The sequence below is a fragment of the Hypanus sabinus genome, chromosome 11 (assembly GCF_030144855.1).
Source record: "Hypanus sabinus isolate sHypSab1 chromosome 11, sHypSab1.hap1, whole genome shotgun sequence".
NCBI classification, from domain to species: domain Eukaryota; kingdom Metazoa; phylum Chordata; class Chondrichthyes; order Myliobatiformes; family Dasyatidae; genus Hypanus; species Hypanus sabinus.
Window position 1 is genome coordinate 72,266,390 of NC_082716.1, and position 20,464 is coordinate 72,286,853.

At 40.2% G+C, this 20,464-nt stretch overlaps 2 protein-coding genes across 2 annotated transcripts in view; both read right to left on the minus strand.

Annotated features, from left to right (window-relative positions):
* Nucleotides 1-880: 880 nt before the first annotated feature.
* The window catches only part of crb1 (crumbs cell polarity complex component 1), a 144,063-nt gene continuing 124,479 nt past the window's right edge, over nucleotides 881-20,464 (minus strand). Inside the window, exon 13 of the mRNA XM_059983528.1 lies at nucleotides 881-6,621. Coding sequence (XP_059839511.1) covers nucleotides 6,409-6,621 — 213 coding nt within the window. The 3' untranslated portion in view covers nucleotides 881-6,408. The remainder of the gene's footprint in view (nucleotides 6,622-20,464) is intronic.
* On the minus strand, nucleotides 6,605-19,724 carry LOC132402105 (protein crumbs homolog 3-like). The gene is made up of 3 exons (XM_059984703.1): nucleotides 19,355-19,724; nucleotides 8,281-8,333; nucleotides 6,605-7,073 (listed from the first exon to the last, which is right to left on the minus strand). The coding sequence occupies exons 1-3, from the start codon at nucleotides 19,434-19,436 to the stop codon at nucleotides 6,852-6,854; spliced, it is 357 nt and encodes a 118-aa protein (XP_059840686.1). The 5' UTR covers nucleotides 19,437-19,724; the 3' UTR covers nucleotides 6,605-6,851.

Consider the following 20,464-nt stretch of genomic DNA (forward strand, 5'->3'; position numbering starts at 1 on the left):
TTGGACAATTGATCATGCCGACTATTTTCTAGATTACAATTAAATAATTTGATTTTAACATAAACAAAATAATTTAGAGTTGTTTGTTAAAGACCCATCTCTCCCAGATGCTGCCTCTTAACATCAAGTGTCACAAGCATCTTACTGTATGTTTTCACTATTCTCATTAAGCCATTGGCAAAATTATTTTTACTTGTTGGCTCAATTACTCATTATATATCATTACTATTGGGGCATCTCCCACAAGTGATAAGATGATGCAGTTCAACTTGTCGGGCACCATGTCCTAATGTTGCCCTTCCCAAAACTAATCTCTGAATATATTTAGAAGGCCACAATTCTTTTTTAACTTAACCTATTTTATAGTACAATTTTCTGTGATTCGATGGGTGGCATGATCCTAGTTTGATTTTTATTGTTGTTGCAAATTCTGTTGTAATGATCAGTTGGTTCAATAGATAAGATTTTTTTTTGTTCCAGGAAAACCATCAGATCCTTTTGAATCCAAGCAACACACACAAAATGCTGGAAGAGCTCAGCAGGCCAAGCAGCACCTATGGAAAAGAGCAAACAGTCGATGCCTCAGGCCGAGACCCTTCATCAGGACTGGAGAGAAAAGACGAGGTCAGAGTAAGAAGGTACAGGGAGGGCAGGAAGAAATACAAGGTGGTAGGTGAAACCAAGACAGGGAGGGGTAATGCAAGGAGCTGGGAAATCAATTGGAGAAAGAGATAAAGGGCAGGAGAAGGGGGAATCTGATAGGAGAAAACAAAAAGCCATGGAAGAAAGGGAAGGGGGAGGAGCACCAGAGGGATGTTATGAGGTGATAGGCAGGTAAGAAGATAAGGTGAAAAAGGGAAATGGGAACGAGGAATGATGCAGAGGTGGGGGTGGGTGACATTACCAGAAGTTTGAGAAATCAATGTTCATGCCATCAGGTTAAAAAACTTATCCTCAGTGTCTCCTCTGTACCTGCTTCCAAGCACCTTAAAACTGTGCCCTCTCAAATTAGCCATTTCAGACCGGGGTAAAAAACCTCTGAATATCCAAACGATCAGTGCCTCTCATCATCTTATACACCTCTATAAGGTTACCTCTCATCCTCCGTTGCTCCAAGGAGAAAAGGCCGAGTTCACTCAACCTATTCTCATAAAGCATGCCCCCCAATCCAGGCAACATCCTCGTAAATCTCCTCTGTACCATGTCTATAGTTTCTATATCCTTCAGATGATCAGAACCGAGCACAGTACTCCAAGTGTACTCTGACCAGGGTCCTATATAGCTGCAACATTACCTCTCGACTCTTAAACTCAATCCCATGATTGTTGAAGGCCAATGCACCATATGCTTTCTTAACCACAGAGACAACCTGCACAGCAGCTTTGAGTGTCCTAAGGACTCGGACCCCAAGATCCTCCACGCTGCCAAGAGTCTTACCATTAATACTATATTCTACCATCATATTTGAGCGACCAAAATGAGCCACCTCACACTTATCTGGGTTAAACTCCATCTCCCAATTCTCAGCCCACTTTTGCATCCTATCAATGTCCTGCTGTAACCTCTGACAGCCCTCCACACTATCCACAACACCTCCAAACTTTGTGTCATAAGCAAATTTACCAACCCATCCTTCCACTTCTTCATCCAGGTCATTTATAAAAATCACGAAGTGTAGGGATCCCAGAACAGTTCCCTGAGGTCGCCAACCTAAATGCAGAATATGAAGCATCTACATCCACTCTTTGCCTTCTGTGGGAAAGCCAGTTCTAGATCCACAAAGCAATGTCTCTTTGTGTCCCATGCCTCCTTACTTTCTCAATAAGCCTCACATGGGGTATACCATGTCAAATGCCTTGCTGAAATCCATATACACAACATCTACTGTTCTACCTTATTCAATGTGTTTAGTCACATCCTCAAAAAATTCAATCAGGCTCGTAAGGCAGGACCTGCTTTCACAAAGCCATGCTGACTATTCCTAATCATGTTATACCTCTCCAAATGTTCATAAATCCTGCCTCTCAGGGTCTTCTCCTTCAAATTACTGACCACTGAAGTAGGACCCCCAGTCTACAATTTCCTGGGCTATCTCTACTCTCTTTCTTGAATAATGGAACAACATCTGCAACCCTCCAATCCTCCAGAACCTCTCCCGTCCCCATTGATCATTGCCAGAGGCTCAGCAATCTCCTCCCTTGCCTCCCACAGTAGCCTGGGGTACATTTCGTCCCGTCCCGGTGACTTATCCAAAATGATGTTTTCCAAAAGCTCTTGCACATCCTCTTTCTTAATAGCTCAAGCTTTTTAATCCACTGTAAGTCATTCCTACAATCACCAAGATCCTTTTCCTTTGTGAATACTGAAGCAAAGTATTCATTAAGTACCTCTGCTATCTCCTCCGGTTCCATGCACACTTCTCCACTGTCACACTTTATTTGTCCTATTCCCTCATGTCTTATCCTCTTGCTCTTCACATACTTGTAGAATGCCTTGGGGTTTTCCTTAATCCTGCCCACCAAGGCCTTCTCATGCTTTCCTAATTGCTTTCTTAAACTCCTTCCTGGTAGCCTTGTAATCTTCTAGATCTCTATCATTACCTAGCTTTTTGAACCTTTCGTAAGCTTTTCTTTTCTTCTTGACTAGATTTACAACAGCCTTTGTACACCACGGATCCTGTACCCTATTATCCTTTCCGTCTCATTGGAATGTACCTATGCAGAACTCCACACAAATATCCCCTGAACATTTGCCACATTCCTTCTGTACACCTCCCTAAGAACATCTATTCCCAATTTATGCTTCCAAGCTCCTGCCTGATAGTCTCATATTTCCCCTTACTCCAACTAAATGTTTTCCTAACTTGTCTGCTCCTATCTCTCTCCAATGCTATGGTAAAGGAGATAGAATTATGATCACTATCTCCAAAATGCTCTCCCACTGAGAGATCTGACACCTGACCAGATTCATTTCCCAATACTAGATCAAGCACAGCCTCTTGTAGGTTTATCTACATATTGTGTCAAGAAACCTTCTTGAACACACCTGACAAACTCCACCCAATCTAAACCCCTCGCTGTAGGGACATGCCAAATGATACTTGGGAAATTAAAATCTCCCACCACGACAACCCTTATTATTATACCTTTCCAGAATCTGTCTTCCTTTCTGCAACTCAATGTCCCTGTTACTATTGGGTGGTCTATTAAAAAAAACACCCAGTAGAGTTATTGACTCCTTCCTGTTCCTAACTTCCACCCACAGAGACTCCATAGACAATCCCTCCATAACTTCCTCCTTTTCTGCAGCCATGACACTATCTTTGATCAACAGTGCTACTCCCCCATCTCTTTTGCTTCCCTCTCTGTCCTTTCTGAAACATCTAAAGCCTGGTGCTCGAAGTAACCATTCCTGCCCCTGAGCCATCCAAGTCTCTGTAATGGCCACAACATCATAGTGCCAAGTACTGATCCACGCTCTAAACTCATCCGCTTTGTTCATAATATTCCTTGCATTAAAATAGACACATCTCAAACCATCGATCTGAGCGCATCACTTCTCTATCTCCTGTCTATCCTCCCTCTCCAAGCTTTCTCTATTTGTGAGCCAATCACCTCTTCCTCCATCACTTCAGTTTGGTTCCCACCCTCCAGCAATTCTAGTTTAAACACTCCCCATTAGCCTTAGCAAACCTACCTGCCAGGATATTGGTCCCATTGGGATTCAAGTTCAACCCGTCCTTTTTGTTCAGGTCACTCTTGCCCCAAAAGAGGTCCCAATGATCCAGAAATCTGAATCCCTGCCCCCTGCTCCAATCCCTCAGCCATGCATTTATCCTCCACCTCACTCTATTCCTATACTCACTGTCACGTGGCACAGGCAGTAATCTCGAGATTACTACCTTTGAGGTCCTGCTTCTCAGCTTCCTTCCTAACTCCCTGTCTTCTGTTTTCAGAACCTCCTCCCTTTTCCTGCCTATGTCATTGGTACCATGTACCATGACCTCTGGCTGTTCTTCCCACTTCAGGATATCGTGGATGCGATCAGAAACATCCCAGACCCTGACACCTGGGAGGCAAATTACCATCTGTGCTTCTTTCCTGTGTCCACAGAATCACCAGTCTGACTCCCTAACTATAGAGTCCCCTATCACTACTGCCTTCCTCTTCCTTCCCCTACCCTTCTGAGCCACAGGGCCAGACTCTGCGCCAGAGGTGCAGCCACTGTTGCTTCCATCAAGTAGGCCATCCCTCCCAACAGTACTCAAGCAAGAGTACTTGCTGTCAAGGGGGACAGTCACAGGGGTGCTCTCTAGCCTCTGACTCCTGCCCTTCCCTCTCCTGACTGTTACCCACTTCTCTGTCTCCCCAGGCCCTGGTGTGACTACCTGCCTATAGCTCCTCTCTATCACATCCTCACTTTCCCTGACCAGATGAAGGTCATCGAGCTGCATCTTCAGTTCCCTAACACGGTCCCTAAGGAGCTGCAGCTTGAAGTACCTGGCACAGATGTGGCCGTCTGGGAGGCTGGGAGTCTCCTGGACATCCCACATCTGACACCGAGCATGGAACACTGGCCTCACACACATTCTTCCTGTCTGTATTCTACACAGTCAACCTACCTCGCCTTGACCCATTATCGCTGAAGCCCCGTTGAGCCAAAGTCCTCCTACTCTGTCTCCCTCTACTCTGTCACCTACTCTATAAATCTATCTCCTTTTAAACTCTTCTTGCTGTTCTCACTGGCTGATGTCCATGCACTTCCTGTCCTCCAATTTGTCTTGATAGTTTTATTATACCATCATCAACAGCGCCTTCTCACTTATTTTAAACAAACACATATCTTTGGAATTAATCATAACTATAGCAAGTTCCTTGACATTCTTAGTATATGCACATTAAAACTGACCCCATGCGACTTATGCTAATATTCCTTGTATTTAATCGCACTGATTGGAGCAAACACCATCTGTATGGCACTAGACCTTGAACTCTTTGACGATTAACATCCCCCACAATGTGGATAGTAATAAAAACATTCCCAAATCAGGAAAAAAATCAAAATCTAATAAACATCCTTCAGCTGATTTTTCTCAATTCTGCCATACAATGCTACGTGTTAGTCAGATACTGAAAATAATCAATTCACCAGGCTACTTTGAACATGTGTTCCATTTAAAATGTTTGTTCAATGCAGATGGAGATTAAAGCATGATCTGGTAAATATTAACCTCACTCCATTCAACAATTCTTCAAAGCAGTCTCAATACAAATAAAAAAATGTCAATTTTTCCAGAGTTAAAAAGAACTAAGAAATAAGAAAGTACTAGAAATAAAAAGTGCTTGCAAAAAGGAAGAACTGAAGGAACATCTTACATGGCCTCTTTTGGTGCAGAATTGACCCATGAAATATTAACCAGCTTTGATTCCTTCAAAGAACTAGCTTGAAACTAGAGACTAATTTGAATATGTGTAACAAAGGTTTATTTCATCCGAAAAAAAGTAGTGTAGCTGCATGGTTTGTAACACTTACAGTATTGTTATACAAAGATTTACACTGTGATAATATGTTTTCAACATGTTTAAAACCATTATAAGTTGTGTCTAATATTTTTATTTTGTCACGTTTCCACTTAAGTTTCCACTTGTTGGCAAAACTATAATCTGTTTTTGTCCATCTTAATTCTAAATCAACTCAAAAGATCAATTTTCTCAGGCCACAATTTGTAATTCTGTGATGCTTTGCTCTGGTCTTGGTGATCTTGAGCACATTAATGTGAAAAACAGTGCTGTATTACAAAAAAAAACTTTGAACAACTACAATGAAATGAAAGAGAAGAATTTTAACATTTTCACCTGTTTGAGATGCACTTGGTTCAATTTTCATCTGTCATGAGGGGTTTGATGCTCCATTTCTGACCATCTTGTTTTTAATGGTAACGCCTAAGAGTTGTTGGTACGTTCGCTTATTACCTTGGCTAAACCATCCAATTGCATCTAACTTTCTGTATTTGTGCACATTTTGTATTCTTAATATCTCTTAGTTATTAGCATTAAGACCCATTATATGTTGACGATTTTGAGGAAGAACAATTTTCAATAGCATTTTTGAATATTGGGGCAAGCAATTGACAGATTAAAGTGGAATTACCTAGTTAACTACACTGTAAAGGTACATTCATGTTGATGGGCCACAGTTCAAGTAGGCAGTTCATTAGTACCATCTCATGGGTAGTTAGAGATTGGCATTAAAATAGGCCTTGCCGGTGATGCCCGCAAATGTGTAACAGAGAATATCTAATACATACTAATAAAGCATTTCTTGCAAGATGTTGAATTGAATAGTCCTCAGCCTATACATGCAGAGGTGATATGACAACAGGTACTGAAACAATTGGTTAAGCTTCGTTCAAATAAGTCTTTCCACTTGTGGTGGTTGCACCATGTTCCACATCTCCACTCGTGATCCCTCCTTCTCCTGCCGGCTTGGGCTGTAGGCCCCATGTGTTGCTCTTTTATTCAGGGTCATAATAGTGGCAGCAAGTACTAGAAAGAAAATCAGCAACAACACGACGGTGACCAACCCAGTATAAAGAAGAAGCTCTGACGTCCAAGCTTCCTGCTGACAAGAGCGAAAACAATTAAACATTTAGGGATAACTCACACTGGATTAGCTGTGAAGCTGCCTTGTTTTGAAGAAATAATGCACGCGCACACACACACTCTTTGAGTTCCACAGCTTTGTGACAGATTTTTTTTATCTCCAATCGTTGAGTAGCATAGGGAATACCTGGGGTGTGTTGACATCGTCCACCATTAACCCCCAAGATTGTATCCCAAAGCTTCAACACATCAAATCAGGCGCTCTTCTGGTGGTAGTTTAAGAGCATTGTTCATTTCCATTTGAGCTCCTGTTTGTTCCTGGTTGCTTGGGCTGTAGTTCCCTTCAGTCTTGCGTTTCTCACGCAGTCTTAGGATTAGAAAAGTCAGAATGGCAGCAAGAACTATCACCCCAACAATGACACATGGAGCCACAATGGCTGCTATGTTTACTTGGCTAGGTGGCGAAGTTGTCTGTGAAAATAATCCATATTTTTATTATTAGAAAGACTGACACAAATGGGACAAACATTTGTCTAGACTAGGCCTGTAAATCAAAAGCCCAAACTAACTTACTTTTGTTTAAAAGCATATTTAAGTTTGATTTGGATTGTGCTACCTTAATGAGTAGTGGAGGCAGACTCGTAAGACATTTTTGAAAGAAAATTGGTAAATGACTGGTAAATAGTTGCAAGGAAATGAAGAAGGTGAATGACGGGTAGGATTAATTGGAATGCTCTTTTACACATGAAGCATGGATGTGATTAGCTAAATATTTGTCTTCCATGCCTTCTTGTATTTTGGGATTAAAATATTTCCAGGTGAGATGTTTCCATTTACTTTAATACCCATTTACTTCTAAAAACCCAAGATCTTTTGGAAATACATATAACCTGCCCATCAGTAAAAATATTTTCCTTGCATCCACTTTTCTACTGCCTTCCTTCACTGCTCTTGGTGATCAGTGAGATAATGACCTGACATAGACCAGCCCAACATCCAGCTTTAGGACGAGCTGATGCCTGCTAGCTGGAAAAGTTGGTATGTGTTCAGACTCTTCCCCGGCACTCTGGACTATACTGGGGATCCTGGAGATTGAGGGTGAACTGAGGATCAAGTCTCATTCCAAGCCAGCATCAACAGAGTTACTCATCTGCTGCAGCTTCAGTTTTTATATTTACATTATGCTTGTTTTCTTCCCACTCTTGGGTAACATCTATCACACAATGGACTACTTCAACATTAAGCCCTGATGTAATCATTCATGCATAATAAATTCATATATTGTATCTAATTCAATGCTTGTTATGAATATGATGCCCTTCTCTATCAGGAATATTTCCACAACAAAAGCATGAAAGGCTTGGAAACTGCAATCTGATTTTCTGAAGTGGCACTTATACATAAATGCATTAGCTGGATAATGCATATAATTGCACTAATTTAATTTCATTTCAATTGTAAAGGCTTCTTTAAAAACGGCATTGTTGATCATGGTATTAATCTGATAGTATCCTATTAGTGATAATTGGAAGATCAATTGGCACCCCAAAGATAAACCTGTATAGTGCGACAGAAACAGTTTTAACTAAATCCTTTCTGAATTGTTCCTTAAAAGCTAAGTTAGACTGAAACCCGTAGTGTATATCAACATCAGGTCAACTTAAATCTATCAACTTACAGATGATGAGTTATCAGGCTTCCTTGATGGTGTAGAATCTGTAACATTCACTGCTGTAAAGGAATCAATACTAGTATGAAGACATTACTGGAATGTTGAAAGTTGAAATCTACACGATCTAAACCGAAATTGCCACTCTTCTCCTGACAAAACAGTAATGCAAATGTATTTTTATTGCAGGCTTTCTTTAACAAGGTGAGGGGTTGCAAAGTGGAGAATCTTAGTACTTGGCTCAGTGAACAGGTTTTAGCTCAGTTAGTGAATTTTGCCTGTGTTGCAGACACCTATTCTTAAAATGGAAATGTGTGAACCAGAGTGGAAAGCTGGGCTGCTGATCTGAGCTGCTGGTGAAATTCTAATACGGAGGGAAAGCCTCTGCATGTGTTTTCTTCTTTTTATTAACATTACAAATCTGAAAGTGTTCTGATGAGGGAAGTGCAACCCTCATTTACAGGCCTGGCCTCAACTTCCATTTGCTTAGAGTCAAGAAGCAGAAATGTTAGCTCTTTTTCTCTCTGCACAAAAACTGCCTCTTGCAATTCCAAACTAATCTGTTTTATTTTTAACTCCTGGCAACCAGTGTGAATGTCACAGATTGTAAAAATTTGACTTAGTTGAATAATAGCTGTATAAACCGATGTTACAAATAGCAACCTTTGCATTTATGTTGAGATACTGACTAAATCTGTGGGTAATACACTGCAAAATAACTATTGATAACTAATAATAAGCAAATCATACTTCCTCATAACTTTCTCTGATGTAAGTAGGTACAGAATACTGGTATTAAAATGCCCAAATCTAATACATTATCAAACTACCGAAGTTCTACTGAAACTACTCACTACATTTCAAGTCTAACAAGGAAGTCTTTGAGGAAGTTTGTGTAAATACTGACTTGGTTAAAAATTCACAGTATTAAAATGATCCAAAATGGAATATAACGGGGCAGATTTGTCTGAATCTGCTGGCAGATAAGAACATAACTGGGCTAGTCCTGAGTGAGGCAGTTCTGCAGAATTCTGCTCAGCATATCATTGGTCCACAGTGATTCCACACATTCCACAGTGCACAGGGATTACTGGTCAATTCCACCATCACAGCACTAATGTCCATGACCCTCCAGCTCTCACAATTGGGAAATCTTCCCATTCCAACTAATGCAAATGCCACACAAAATGCTTGCAGTCAGCTATCAGAACAAAGTACAGATTTTCTTTTTTTTTTATTCATTAATTAGGTTGATTCGAATGGTTTAGAGAATGTGTTTTAATATTTCTAATTTTGTAGAATTATTTTCATCTATTAATAGATTCTATTTAACTTTGAATATTCAGTAACAGTGACAGGTTTCACGGCCAGTGGGGATTCACAGCCTTCACATCTGCTTCCTCCCATTTAGCCTATGCTGCCCATTGAGTTATGTTGATCATATTTAATATGCCCCATCCAAAATGCTGAAGGAACTCAGCAGGCCAGGCATGGGGGATTTCAACTTCCCTAGTGTAAACTGGGACCTTCTCAGTGGAAGGGGTTTAGACTGGGCAGAATTTGTTAAGTGTACCCAGGAAGGTTTCTTAAATCAATATGTGGATGGTCCAACGTGAGGAAGGGCTGTACCGGATCTGTTGTTGGGTAATGAGCCTGGTTAGATGACTGACTTTTCAGTGGGTGAATAGTTAGGGAACAGTGACCACAACTCCCTAACTTTAAGGATAGGTATGGTCCTTGCAGGAGAGTTTTAAACTGGAATAGGGTAAATTATGAAGGCATTAGGAAGGATCTATGAAGAGTTAATTGGGAACACTTTTTTTCTGGCAAGTCCACATTAGACCACATGGAGGGTGCTTAAAGATCAATTGCACAGAATGCAGGAAAGATATGTTCCTGTTGGAAGGAAGGATGGGGATGGAAAGATAGGAGAACCTTGGATTGCCAGAGTGGTGATGAATTTAGTCAAGAAGAAAAATTAGAAGTATGTAAAGCTGCAGAATCTATGGTCAAATGAAGCATATGTGGAGTAGAAAGCAGCCAGAAAGGAACTAAAGAAGAGAATTAGGAAAGCCAAGGGGGGCCATGAAAAGTCCTTGTTAAGTCGGATTAAGGTGAATCTTAAGGCATTCTTTACATACATCAAGAGTGAGAAGTTAACTAGGGAGAGAGTGGGACCACTCAAGGATAAAGGGGGAACACTTTCTTGGATGCTGAGAAAGTGAGTGAGGTACTTAATGAGTACTTCGCTTTAGTGCGTAGCAAGGAAAAGGATATGGAGGACCAGGAGATCAGTGCTGAGTGTATAAACATATTAGGGCATTTAGAGGTCAAGGAGGAGGAAGTGCTGGGCCTCCTAATGAGTATTAAGGTGGACAGGTCCCCGAGGCCTGATGGGTTTTGCCTCACGTTATTGAAGGAGGCAAGAAACGAAATTGCAGGGCCCTTGACTCATAGCTTCATGTCCTCCCCAGGCACAGGCAAGGTCCTGGGGACTGGCTAGATGCTAATGTTGTAACTCTACTTAAGAAGGAGAACAAGAGAAAATCCTGAGAACTATAGACCAGTGAGTCTCACACCAGTTGTAGGGAAATAGCTAGAGAAAATTCTTAGGGATACGATATATGAGCATTTTGAAACCCATGGCCTTATTAGGGAGAGTCAGCATGGCTTTGTGTGGAGCAGGTCATGTCTTGCCAACTTGATTGAGTTTTTTGACAAGGTGACAAGAGAGATTGATGAAGGTAGGGCAGTGGATGGTGTTTACATGGACTTTAGTAAGGCGTTTGATAAAATCCCTAATGGGAGGCTAATCCAGAAATATAAGATGCATGGGGTAACATGGTGAATTGGTGCTTGGATTCAGAACTGCCTTGCGCATAGAAGACAGAGGGTTGTGGTTGAAGGAACTTATTGAGCTGGAGGTCTGTAATTAGTGGTGTTCCTCAGGGATCTATGTTGTTAGTGATGTATCTAAGTGACTTGGATGAAAATGTAGATGGATGGGTTAGTAAGTTTATGGATGATACCAAGATTGGTGGAGTTGTGGACAGTGTAGAAGACTGGCAAAGAATACAGTATAATATATGTCATTTGCAAATAAGGGCAGGGAAAAGGAAGATGGTGTTTACAAATAAATGTGAGGTGTTGCACTTCTATCTGGTAAAAGTAGGTCAAATGCAAGGAGACAGTACACTGTTAAGGGCAAGATCCCTAACGGTGTTGCTGAGCAGAGAGATCTTGGGATCCAGGTTCATAGCTCCTTGAAGGTGGCTACACAGGCCAATAAGATGGTTAAGAATGCATTTTGAATGATTGGTTTTATCACTCAAGGCATTGAGTTCAAAAGTCCAGGTCATGTTGCATAGATTTGTCATAGAGTCAAAGGGTCCAGCATAGAAAGAGGCCCTCTGGCCCACTTAGTCCATGCCAAGATCATTTAAACTGCCTAATCCCATCAACCTGCATCGAGACCATTGCCCTCCATACCCTTACCATCCACGTACCCATCCAAACTTCTCTTAAATTTTGGAATTGAGCTTGCATGCACAACTTGAGCTGGCAGCTTATTCTACACTCTTGTGACTCTCTGAGTGAGGAAGTTCCCTTCATGTTCCCCTTAAACTTTTATCCTTTCACCCATAACCTGTGGCTTCTGGTTGTAGTCCCACCTAACCTCAGTGGAAAAAGCCTGCTTGCCTCTTAACTCTGTCAAATTTCCACTCAATCTTCTATGTTCTGGGGAATGAAGTTCTAACATATTCTATCTTTCCTTATAACTCAAGTCTTCCAGACTTGGGAACATCCTTGTAAATTTCCTCTGTATTCTTTCAACCTTGTTTACATCTTTCCTGTAGATAGGTGACCAAAACTCCACACAATACTCCAAATTAGGCCTCACCAATGTCCCATACAACTTCAACCAAACATCCCATCTCCTGTACCCAATACATTGAATCATGAAAGCCAATGTTCCAAAAGCTTTCTTTACAACCTCTTGCCTCTTTTAACAAATTATGTACGTATTCCCAGAATCCTTTGTTCTACCACACTCCTCAGTGCCCTACCGTTCGCTGTGTAAGACCTACCCTGGCTGGTCCTACCAAAGTGCAAAACCTCACATTTGTCTGCATTAAATTCCATCTGCCCATTTTTTTAGATGATGCCGATCCCCCTGCAAGATATAATAGCCTTCCTTGCTGTCCATTACACCCCCAATCTTGGTGTCATCAACAAATTTGCCGATCCAGTTAACCACATTATCATCCACATCATTGATACAGATGACACACAGAGGACTTAACACCGTTAAAGCTACGTGAGTCACAGGCCTCCATTCACAGAGGCAACCATCTACTACCGCTCTCTGGGTTCTTCCACAAAGCCAATGTCTGATCCAATTTACTACCTCATCTTGCATGCCAAGCAACTGAACCTTTTTGACCAATCTCCTATGTGGGACCTTGGCAAGTGTCTTGCTAAAGTTCATGTAGGTAACATCCCCTGCCTTGCCTTCATCCACTTTCATGGTAATTTCCTCAAAAAACTCTATAGGATTGGTTAGACATGACCTACCATGCACAGAGTCATGCTGACTATCCTTAATCAGCCCATGACTATCCAAATGCTTATATCTCTGGTCCCTTAGAATAGCCCAAATAACTTTCCTACATCCATATCAATCTCGCCAGCCTGTACTTTCTTGGTTTACATTTAAAGCCTTTTTTTTTAAATAGTGGAACAAAAGTCCTCTGGTACTTCGCTTGTTGCTAAGGATGATGTCTGCTAGAGCCCTGGCAATTTCTGCACTTGCCTCCCATAGGGTCCATGGGAATACTTTGTCAGGCCCTAGGGGATTATCTACACAGATTTGCCTCAGGACAGCAAACACCTCCTCCTCTGTAATCTGTACAGGATCCATAAAGTTGATGCCACTTTGCCTCAGGTCTATGGACTCTGTGCCATCTCCTGAGTTAATACAGACACAAAAAAAAATATTTAAGATCTCTCTCATCTATTTAGGCTCCACACATGGATTACCATTTTGGTCTTCCAGAGGGCCAATTTTGTCCCTTGCAATCCTTTTGTTCTTATCATATCTGTAGAATCCCTCAGGATTCTCCTTCACTTTGTCTAACTAGAGGAACTTCATGCCTTCTTTTAGCCTTCCTGATTTCTTTCTTGTGTTCTCTTGAATTTCTTATACTCCATGAGCACCTCATTTGTTCCTACCTGCCTATACCTGCTATGCATCTCTGTTTTTTGCTCTTAACCAGGGCTTCAATATCTCTTGAAAATCAAGGTTCCCTACATTTATTATCTTTACTTTTTATTCTGATGAGGACATACAATCTTTTTACTCTCAAAATTTCACTTTCAAAGGCCTGCCAATTAACAAGTACACCTTTTGCCAGTCCCAATCCATACTTGCCAGATTATTTCTGATATCATCAAATTTGGCCTTACCCCAATTTAGAATCTCAGTCTGCAGACCAGACCTATCCTTTTGCATGTTTTGTTTGAAACTAATGGCATTGTGGTCACTAGATGCGAAGTGTTCCCCTGAGCAAACTTCTGTCACCTGCCCTAACATTATCTAACAGTAGATTCAGTGTTACACGCTCTCTTGTTGGACATCTATGAACTGATGAAGGAAACTTCACTTGAACGCATTTGACAAACTATCCCATCTAGTCCTTTCACTGCATGGGATTCCCAGTCACTATGTGAAAAGTTAAAATCACCTACTATAACAACCTTATGTTTGTTACGACAGTCTGTGATATCTTTACAAATTTGTTCCTCTAAGCCCCTTGGATTGATGGGTGGTCTGTAATATAGCCCCATTAACATGGTCCTACCTTTCTCATTTCTTAGTTGTACCCATAATGCCTCACCAGATGAGTTCTCCAGTTTATCATGACAGAGCACAGCCGTGACATTTTCCCTGACTAGTAACACCACCCCTCCTCCTTCAATCCCTCCCACTCTGTCACATCTAAAACAACAGAATAGTCAGCTGCCAGTCCTGCCCCTCCTCCAATCAAGTCATGCTATCAGCTACAATAACAAAATTCCAGGTGTTGATCTACGCCCTGAGGTTGTCCACCTTTCCTATGACACTTCTTGTATTGAAATATATGCAGCTAGTTACATCATACTCAACCTTTTGATTCCTGACTTTTTTTGAGGTCTTACCAATATCTGTCTCCACAACCTCTCCACTAACCGTTCTGGTACTCTGGTTCCCACCCCCCTACAACTTTATAAGTTAGGTTACATCTAGAGTATTACGTTTAGTTTGGTCACTCCTACAGGAATGATGTTGAGACTTTGGAGAGAGATGGTGTAGAAGAGATTTTCCTGGATGCTGCCTGGTTGACAGAGCATGAGCTATTATGTAAGGCTGGCCACACTTGGGTAGTTTTCTCTGGAACATTGGAGCCTGAGGGAGATCTGACAGAAGTTTATAAGATTATGAGAGGCAAAATCTTTAAAATTGTATAAGGCATTGGTAAGGCCAAATTTGGAGTATTGTGTACAATTCTGGTCACTGAATTATAGGAAAGATGTCAACAAAATGGAGAGAGTACAGAGAAGATTTACTAGAATGTTACCTGTGTCTCAGCACCTAAGTTACAGAGAAAGGTTGAACAAGTTAGGTCTTTATTCTTTGGAGGGTAGAAGGTTAAGAGGGGACTTGATAGAGGTATTTAAAATTATGAGGGGGATAGATAGAGTTGATGTGGATAGGCTCTTTCCGTTGAGAGTAGGGGAGTTTCAAACAAAAGGACATGAGTTGAGAATTAGGGGGGAAAAGTTTAAGGGTAACACGAGGGGGAATTCCTTCACTCAGAGAGTGGTAGCTGTGTGGAACGAGCTTCCAGTGAAAGTGGTAGAGGCAGGTTTGATATTGTCATTTAAAGTAAAATTGGATAGGTATATGGACAGGAAAGGAATGGAAGGTTATGGGCTGAGTGCGGGTCAGTGGGACTTGGTGAGAGTAAGTGTTTGACATGGACTAGAAGGGCCGAGATGGCCTGTTTCCATGCTGTAATTGTTATATGGTTATAGGTAGAGTGGACAGGGAGTATCTGTTTCCCATGGTTGAAATGTCTAATACCAGAGGGCATGCATTGAAGGTGATGTTCAAGAGGGATGTGAGGGTAAGTTTTTTTTCACTCCGAGAGAGGTGGATGCAAGGGAATGTGCTACCTGGTATGGTGGTAGTAGTGAATACATTAAAGGCTTTGAAGAGATGTCTAGATAGGCACATGAATGTGAGGAAGATGGAGGGATATGGATAGTGTGTAGGTCGGAGGGATTAGCGTTTGGATATTTTTGATTTGCTTTTTAGCTGGTTCGGCACAGGGACTGTTCCTGTGCTGCACTGTTCTGTCTTCTATCAATGTCTCCAATGCTACAGAAACAGTTTCTTTAAATCTGTGTCCTTTGTGAACGGAACCTTAAAAAAGCTGAATTAGGCTAAAATCATATTAATATAAGGCTGTGTTAAATCTATCAATTTCCATTTTTCTATGAGCACTCATTGATAGTGTAGGCAACACCTGTCTTGTATCATGTGACAATGACGGGGTCAGACCAACTAAGTGAATATTCTTGTTTAAGAACTTCTGTGCTTGGCTCCATTCAATTGTACTTCAAAAATTACTTTTGGTAATTATGCAACCTTTTTTTTAAGAGCTTAAGCCCAGTTTGTTTTAGGACTTCAGATAAATAGCCATTATTGGCAGTATGGGTAATGAATTAATTTAGCACAGAGCAGCACTTCACGTGTTTGAATTTTGTTTACTCCAACAAGAAAATAGATTTTTTAGGGAGAGAGAAGTTAAACCTTTCTGGTTTTCCTTTGCATCACAATCTAAACAGGAACTGACTGAGTGAAGGCAGGGTCAACTACTTTGCCATTGGTTGTATCAGATTCCTTCAGCATACATTATAGCAGGAGGTATGCATGTAATAGATTTCACCGCAGCTAAACTGGCAAAATGTCTTGTCCATCAGAATGCCTCTTCATGCACTACAGAGGGATGGAGAAATGATGCCAACAAAAGTCAGCTGTTAACGCTGAAATTTAGGGAAGAACTGAAACTAGGAATTCAGGACATTTTAAGTTGCAGGTATCCTGCCAGAGTACACTTTCAATTTATTTGGTAATTTGATTACCTACAGTATAATCAATGTGAAAGGTAAAAAGTCTAGAATCCCAGGATATCTCAAGGAGGACCTTATTTTCAATGAATATAATTTTCAATACATTAAGAGCCATGTTGTCAGATAATATATGGTTATTAATGTACTTCTTGCATCAGTCCTGTTTTAATATGGGTGAAGATATCTAGTCCTCCAAGGTTTTATTTTAAGTTGTTCTGCTGCTATGGATTATAGAACAAATTACCTTTCTAGATCTAAGAAATTGGATAAAAATGACTGAGTATTTTTGTGAAGACTAGCATTTCTACTCAATTTATTTTAATGTGTTAACAGGTTGTGGACGTCACAATGGCAATAGAGTGCTTAGCATCCCACCTCAGAGGGCCAATACCCTGTCGATAGCTCGGGTCACATATAGGTCAAGTCAAGCATATTTCCATCATTGAAGGACATTGGTAAATCACATTTTTTGTAATATGGTATATTCATGGTCATTTTAAATTAATTATGGTTTCCTAATGTGCACCTTGAAGAAATATTTTGCATTATGCTATATATTTTAATTTTTGAAATTTAGCATTTTAACTATACTTACATTGATGATATCAAGTATTTATTTGATTGAATTTTTTGATAAGATATCTAAGCACGTTGATGAGAATATTGCAGTTGATATTGTCAATATGGACTTCAGTAAAGTCTATGAAAAGATCCCACAAAGGAGGCAGGTCTAAAAGGTAAAAGCCCAGGGTAATTTAGAAAATTGGGTCTGCAAGTGACTATGTGATAGGATGTAGAGGATGGAGGCTGAAGATTGTTTTTATGATTGGAAACCTGTGGCCAATGGGGTATCTTGAGAGGATCTAACCAGGTCTTGGGGAAAATGGAGCAGCAAGGAATTAAATTTAATAGAGCAACCGTTAGGGTCATAAATTAAAATACTGGTAAACCAGAGATCTGAGTGAAAAGCACCGGATGAATTAATTTGTGATTTGAAAATTGATGTTGTTTGAAGGTGGAGGATAAGGTCAATGGATTGATATCCAGGTTCTTGGATATTGCATATGGAATGTACCTCAAAATTATAGTTTTGGTGACCTATATATTGTATTAGTAACCAGTATGTATAAGTCACTATCTAACATCATTTATATGGTGAAACTACCTTTGGAATCTGAGTTAATACATTCAGATGCAGAATTGCCATTGCAAGGTGTCTGGGCTGAGAACTGATATGACTGGTTGTTTGCTCTGGTAATGAGCATCATTATACTCTATATTCAGTTTGGAAAATGAAACCAAACTGAGTCAGGGAAAATTACTTACTTGCCTTGGGAAATGGAATAATTACTTATTCGATTGTTTTACATAAAAGTGACAAAAAAGTCGCTCAGATCTAAGATTAGCTGTAAGCGCCAAACAATGCCCCAAAACAAGTTGAAACCCCAGTAATGTTTTGGTTCTAGTAGCCATAAAATATTCTGACAGCTGTGGTTGAGTATGCTTTGTACACCTTTGGAACCACAAGAATTACTTTCAATTGTTTTATGAGGAAAAGAGATCATTTGAAATTTCTTTCCCCACTACAAATCTCGTGTAATTATTGTCTTATTTCATTATTCTCATATTATTTCATAATCTTTATAAATTCCCATGTGTTAAATACAAAATCACCAAAAAATTTATCTCCAAGTTCATGTTTGCTTCTTTAAAGAAAATTATAATAATTTGATTGTACCGGAATACTAAAGAAAACAACAGCATTTTCAGTTTCATTTGAAAACTGTATCTACTAAAACTAGCAAATATGTATGTTGCTTTGTGTGTGTATAGTAAAGCGATTTCCTTTTTGCAAACATACTACATTTTACTTCATATAAAGCCTCGTACATTATGCACAAATAAAAACATACCTGCCAACAGTAAAGTCTTAACCTCAAGCCAATCTTTTAGCAATCAAACCTACTTGACATTTCACTCATAAAAATTCCCTTTTTCCAAGGTAGTACAAATTATCCACCATGATTGTCTGGGAGTAGAGAAGTTACAACTAGTGTATAATCAGTTAGACTGCAGCTAGAATACTGTGCCCAAATGGTCTACAATACAAAGAATGAGATTTAATTGGAAGCTGTGCAGAGGACATGGAGAAAGGCCATTCAGCCCATTGAATCTGTGCTTGCTCTCAAAACAATCTTGTAGATGCCATTCCCTCATATATCTCACGTGCTCCTCAACTCCCCACCTACCTGCACAAAGGTTAATTTACATCTACCAATTAACCTGTGAAGCAGAATGCAATTGTGTTGCAGCAGAGGAGTCTCGTGCAGTCAATGGAAAAGCATGCAAATTCTACACGGACAGCTTCCATGGTCATGATCAAATTTATTGCTCATCCTCTTCCTGTTGCCTAAGATGGAAGATTTCAGCTGGGGAAATACAACGCAGCCTGGGTTTGTTTTCGGGTGGGGCACCCTGACTGAAGGAAATAGTATTATACAAGTTATTTCAAGGAGAATTAGTGTGAAAGTTTACCCCTTTTGGCAGAAATGTCTCTCCAACCACAGGGCACAGGTGTAACACAGGGGTCTAAGATTTAAGGAAGATATTTATTTTACCCAGAGGATGTTTGTAATTTGGAAGCAGGCCCTTTCAGAACATTTGAAGGAATACTTAGATGAAACACTTAAAACAGCATCTCATAGTAGGTTAGAAGCCAGTTGGTGGAAAAAGGAATGAATATAACTTGGTACATTTATTCAGCAGCAACCATTATGGGCTGAAAGGCCTGCTTTCATGTTATATGACTTTGCCATGTCAGCTTCCAATCCAATTTCATCTGGAAAAAGTATACTGTATTTCTACTTCTACAGCTCCCCTTACTTTTAGCAAACAGATCATTCATTACCTTGTGTGAGAAAAACTCCTTCCTTTAGAAAAAGTATTGTGGTCAGCAGCCAGCCAAGGATAGGCAGCAGTTGTTCTTCCATTCTACGAGTCCATAGCTGTGTCGCTTGAAAACCACTTCCAAATTTTAAGTGTTTTAATTCTGAAGTGATCAGTTGCAGGAACTTAAGAACCTTGCAAAACAGCACTACGAGTTGCCTTTCCTCTTACAGCTTACTGATCCTTGGTTCTTATGCTGTGTGCTTGATTTTCAAAATAATAGGATGTTGAGTCTGATTTCAAAAATATCCCTTCTTTCTGTATTTGACCCAGCTTCCAGTTTCCATGTAATTTCTGCCTCTACCTTTTGAAAACCAGTAACTTCTGTCAGATTCTACTCGGTACCTTGCTCAGGTGTCAGGTTACAGCCACACCTGAACCCTGCAGCTAAAGTTGTAGCCTGTGGTGTAATTGACCGTCAGGACCCCTTTGCTGTCTTTGGCTGGCCTTAAAAACAAATTTTATTCCCAATCATCTCTGGAGATTGTTTTTTTTTCAGTTTAAAGAGCAGCATTGTTTTAGGTTAAATCACCTCCCTGAATATGTTAGTCAATTATACTTGTCAATATGATAATAAACTGATTGTGAAATCGTCATCCCTCAATGGATTTTCCAAGCTCAGGTAAGTACCATGGGAAGTAGTGTAGTTCATAAAGTATTAGCTGACTGTATCTTTAGATGTGTAGATAAACACATCTGAACTAGCAACTTGTTCAAATCTCATCTGTCTTTCCAATAAGATATTAAATCAAACCTCTGATTGCTCTTCAAAGGATTGTAAAAGATCTCTTAGCATTTCTTACAAGGAATTGTAAATGATCCCAAGGCATTATTACATCAAGAATAAAAGCAGAGAGGTTTTTCCCAGTGTCTTGGCCAATATTTATACGTCAGCCAACACCACGACAAAGCAAATGATGTCGCAATTCACCTATTAGCATATTCTATTTCTAAGAGCTTACTATGAACAACTGAGCTGCCTGTTCTTTGCGTGACTAAAATAACTTGCTTTTCGTGGAACACTTTGGGACTTCTGAAGGGACTGATACAGATAACGCAAAAGTTATTCGTA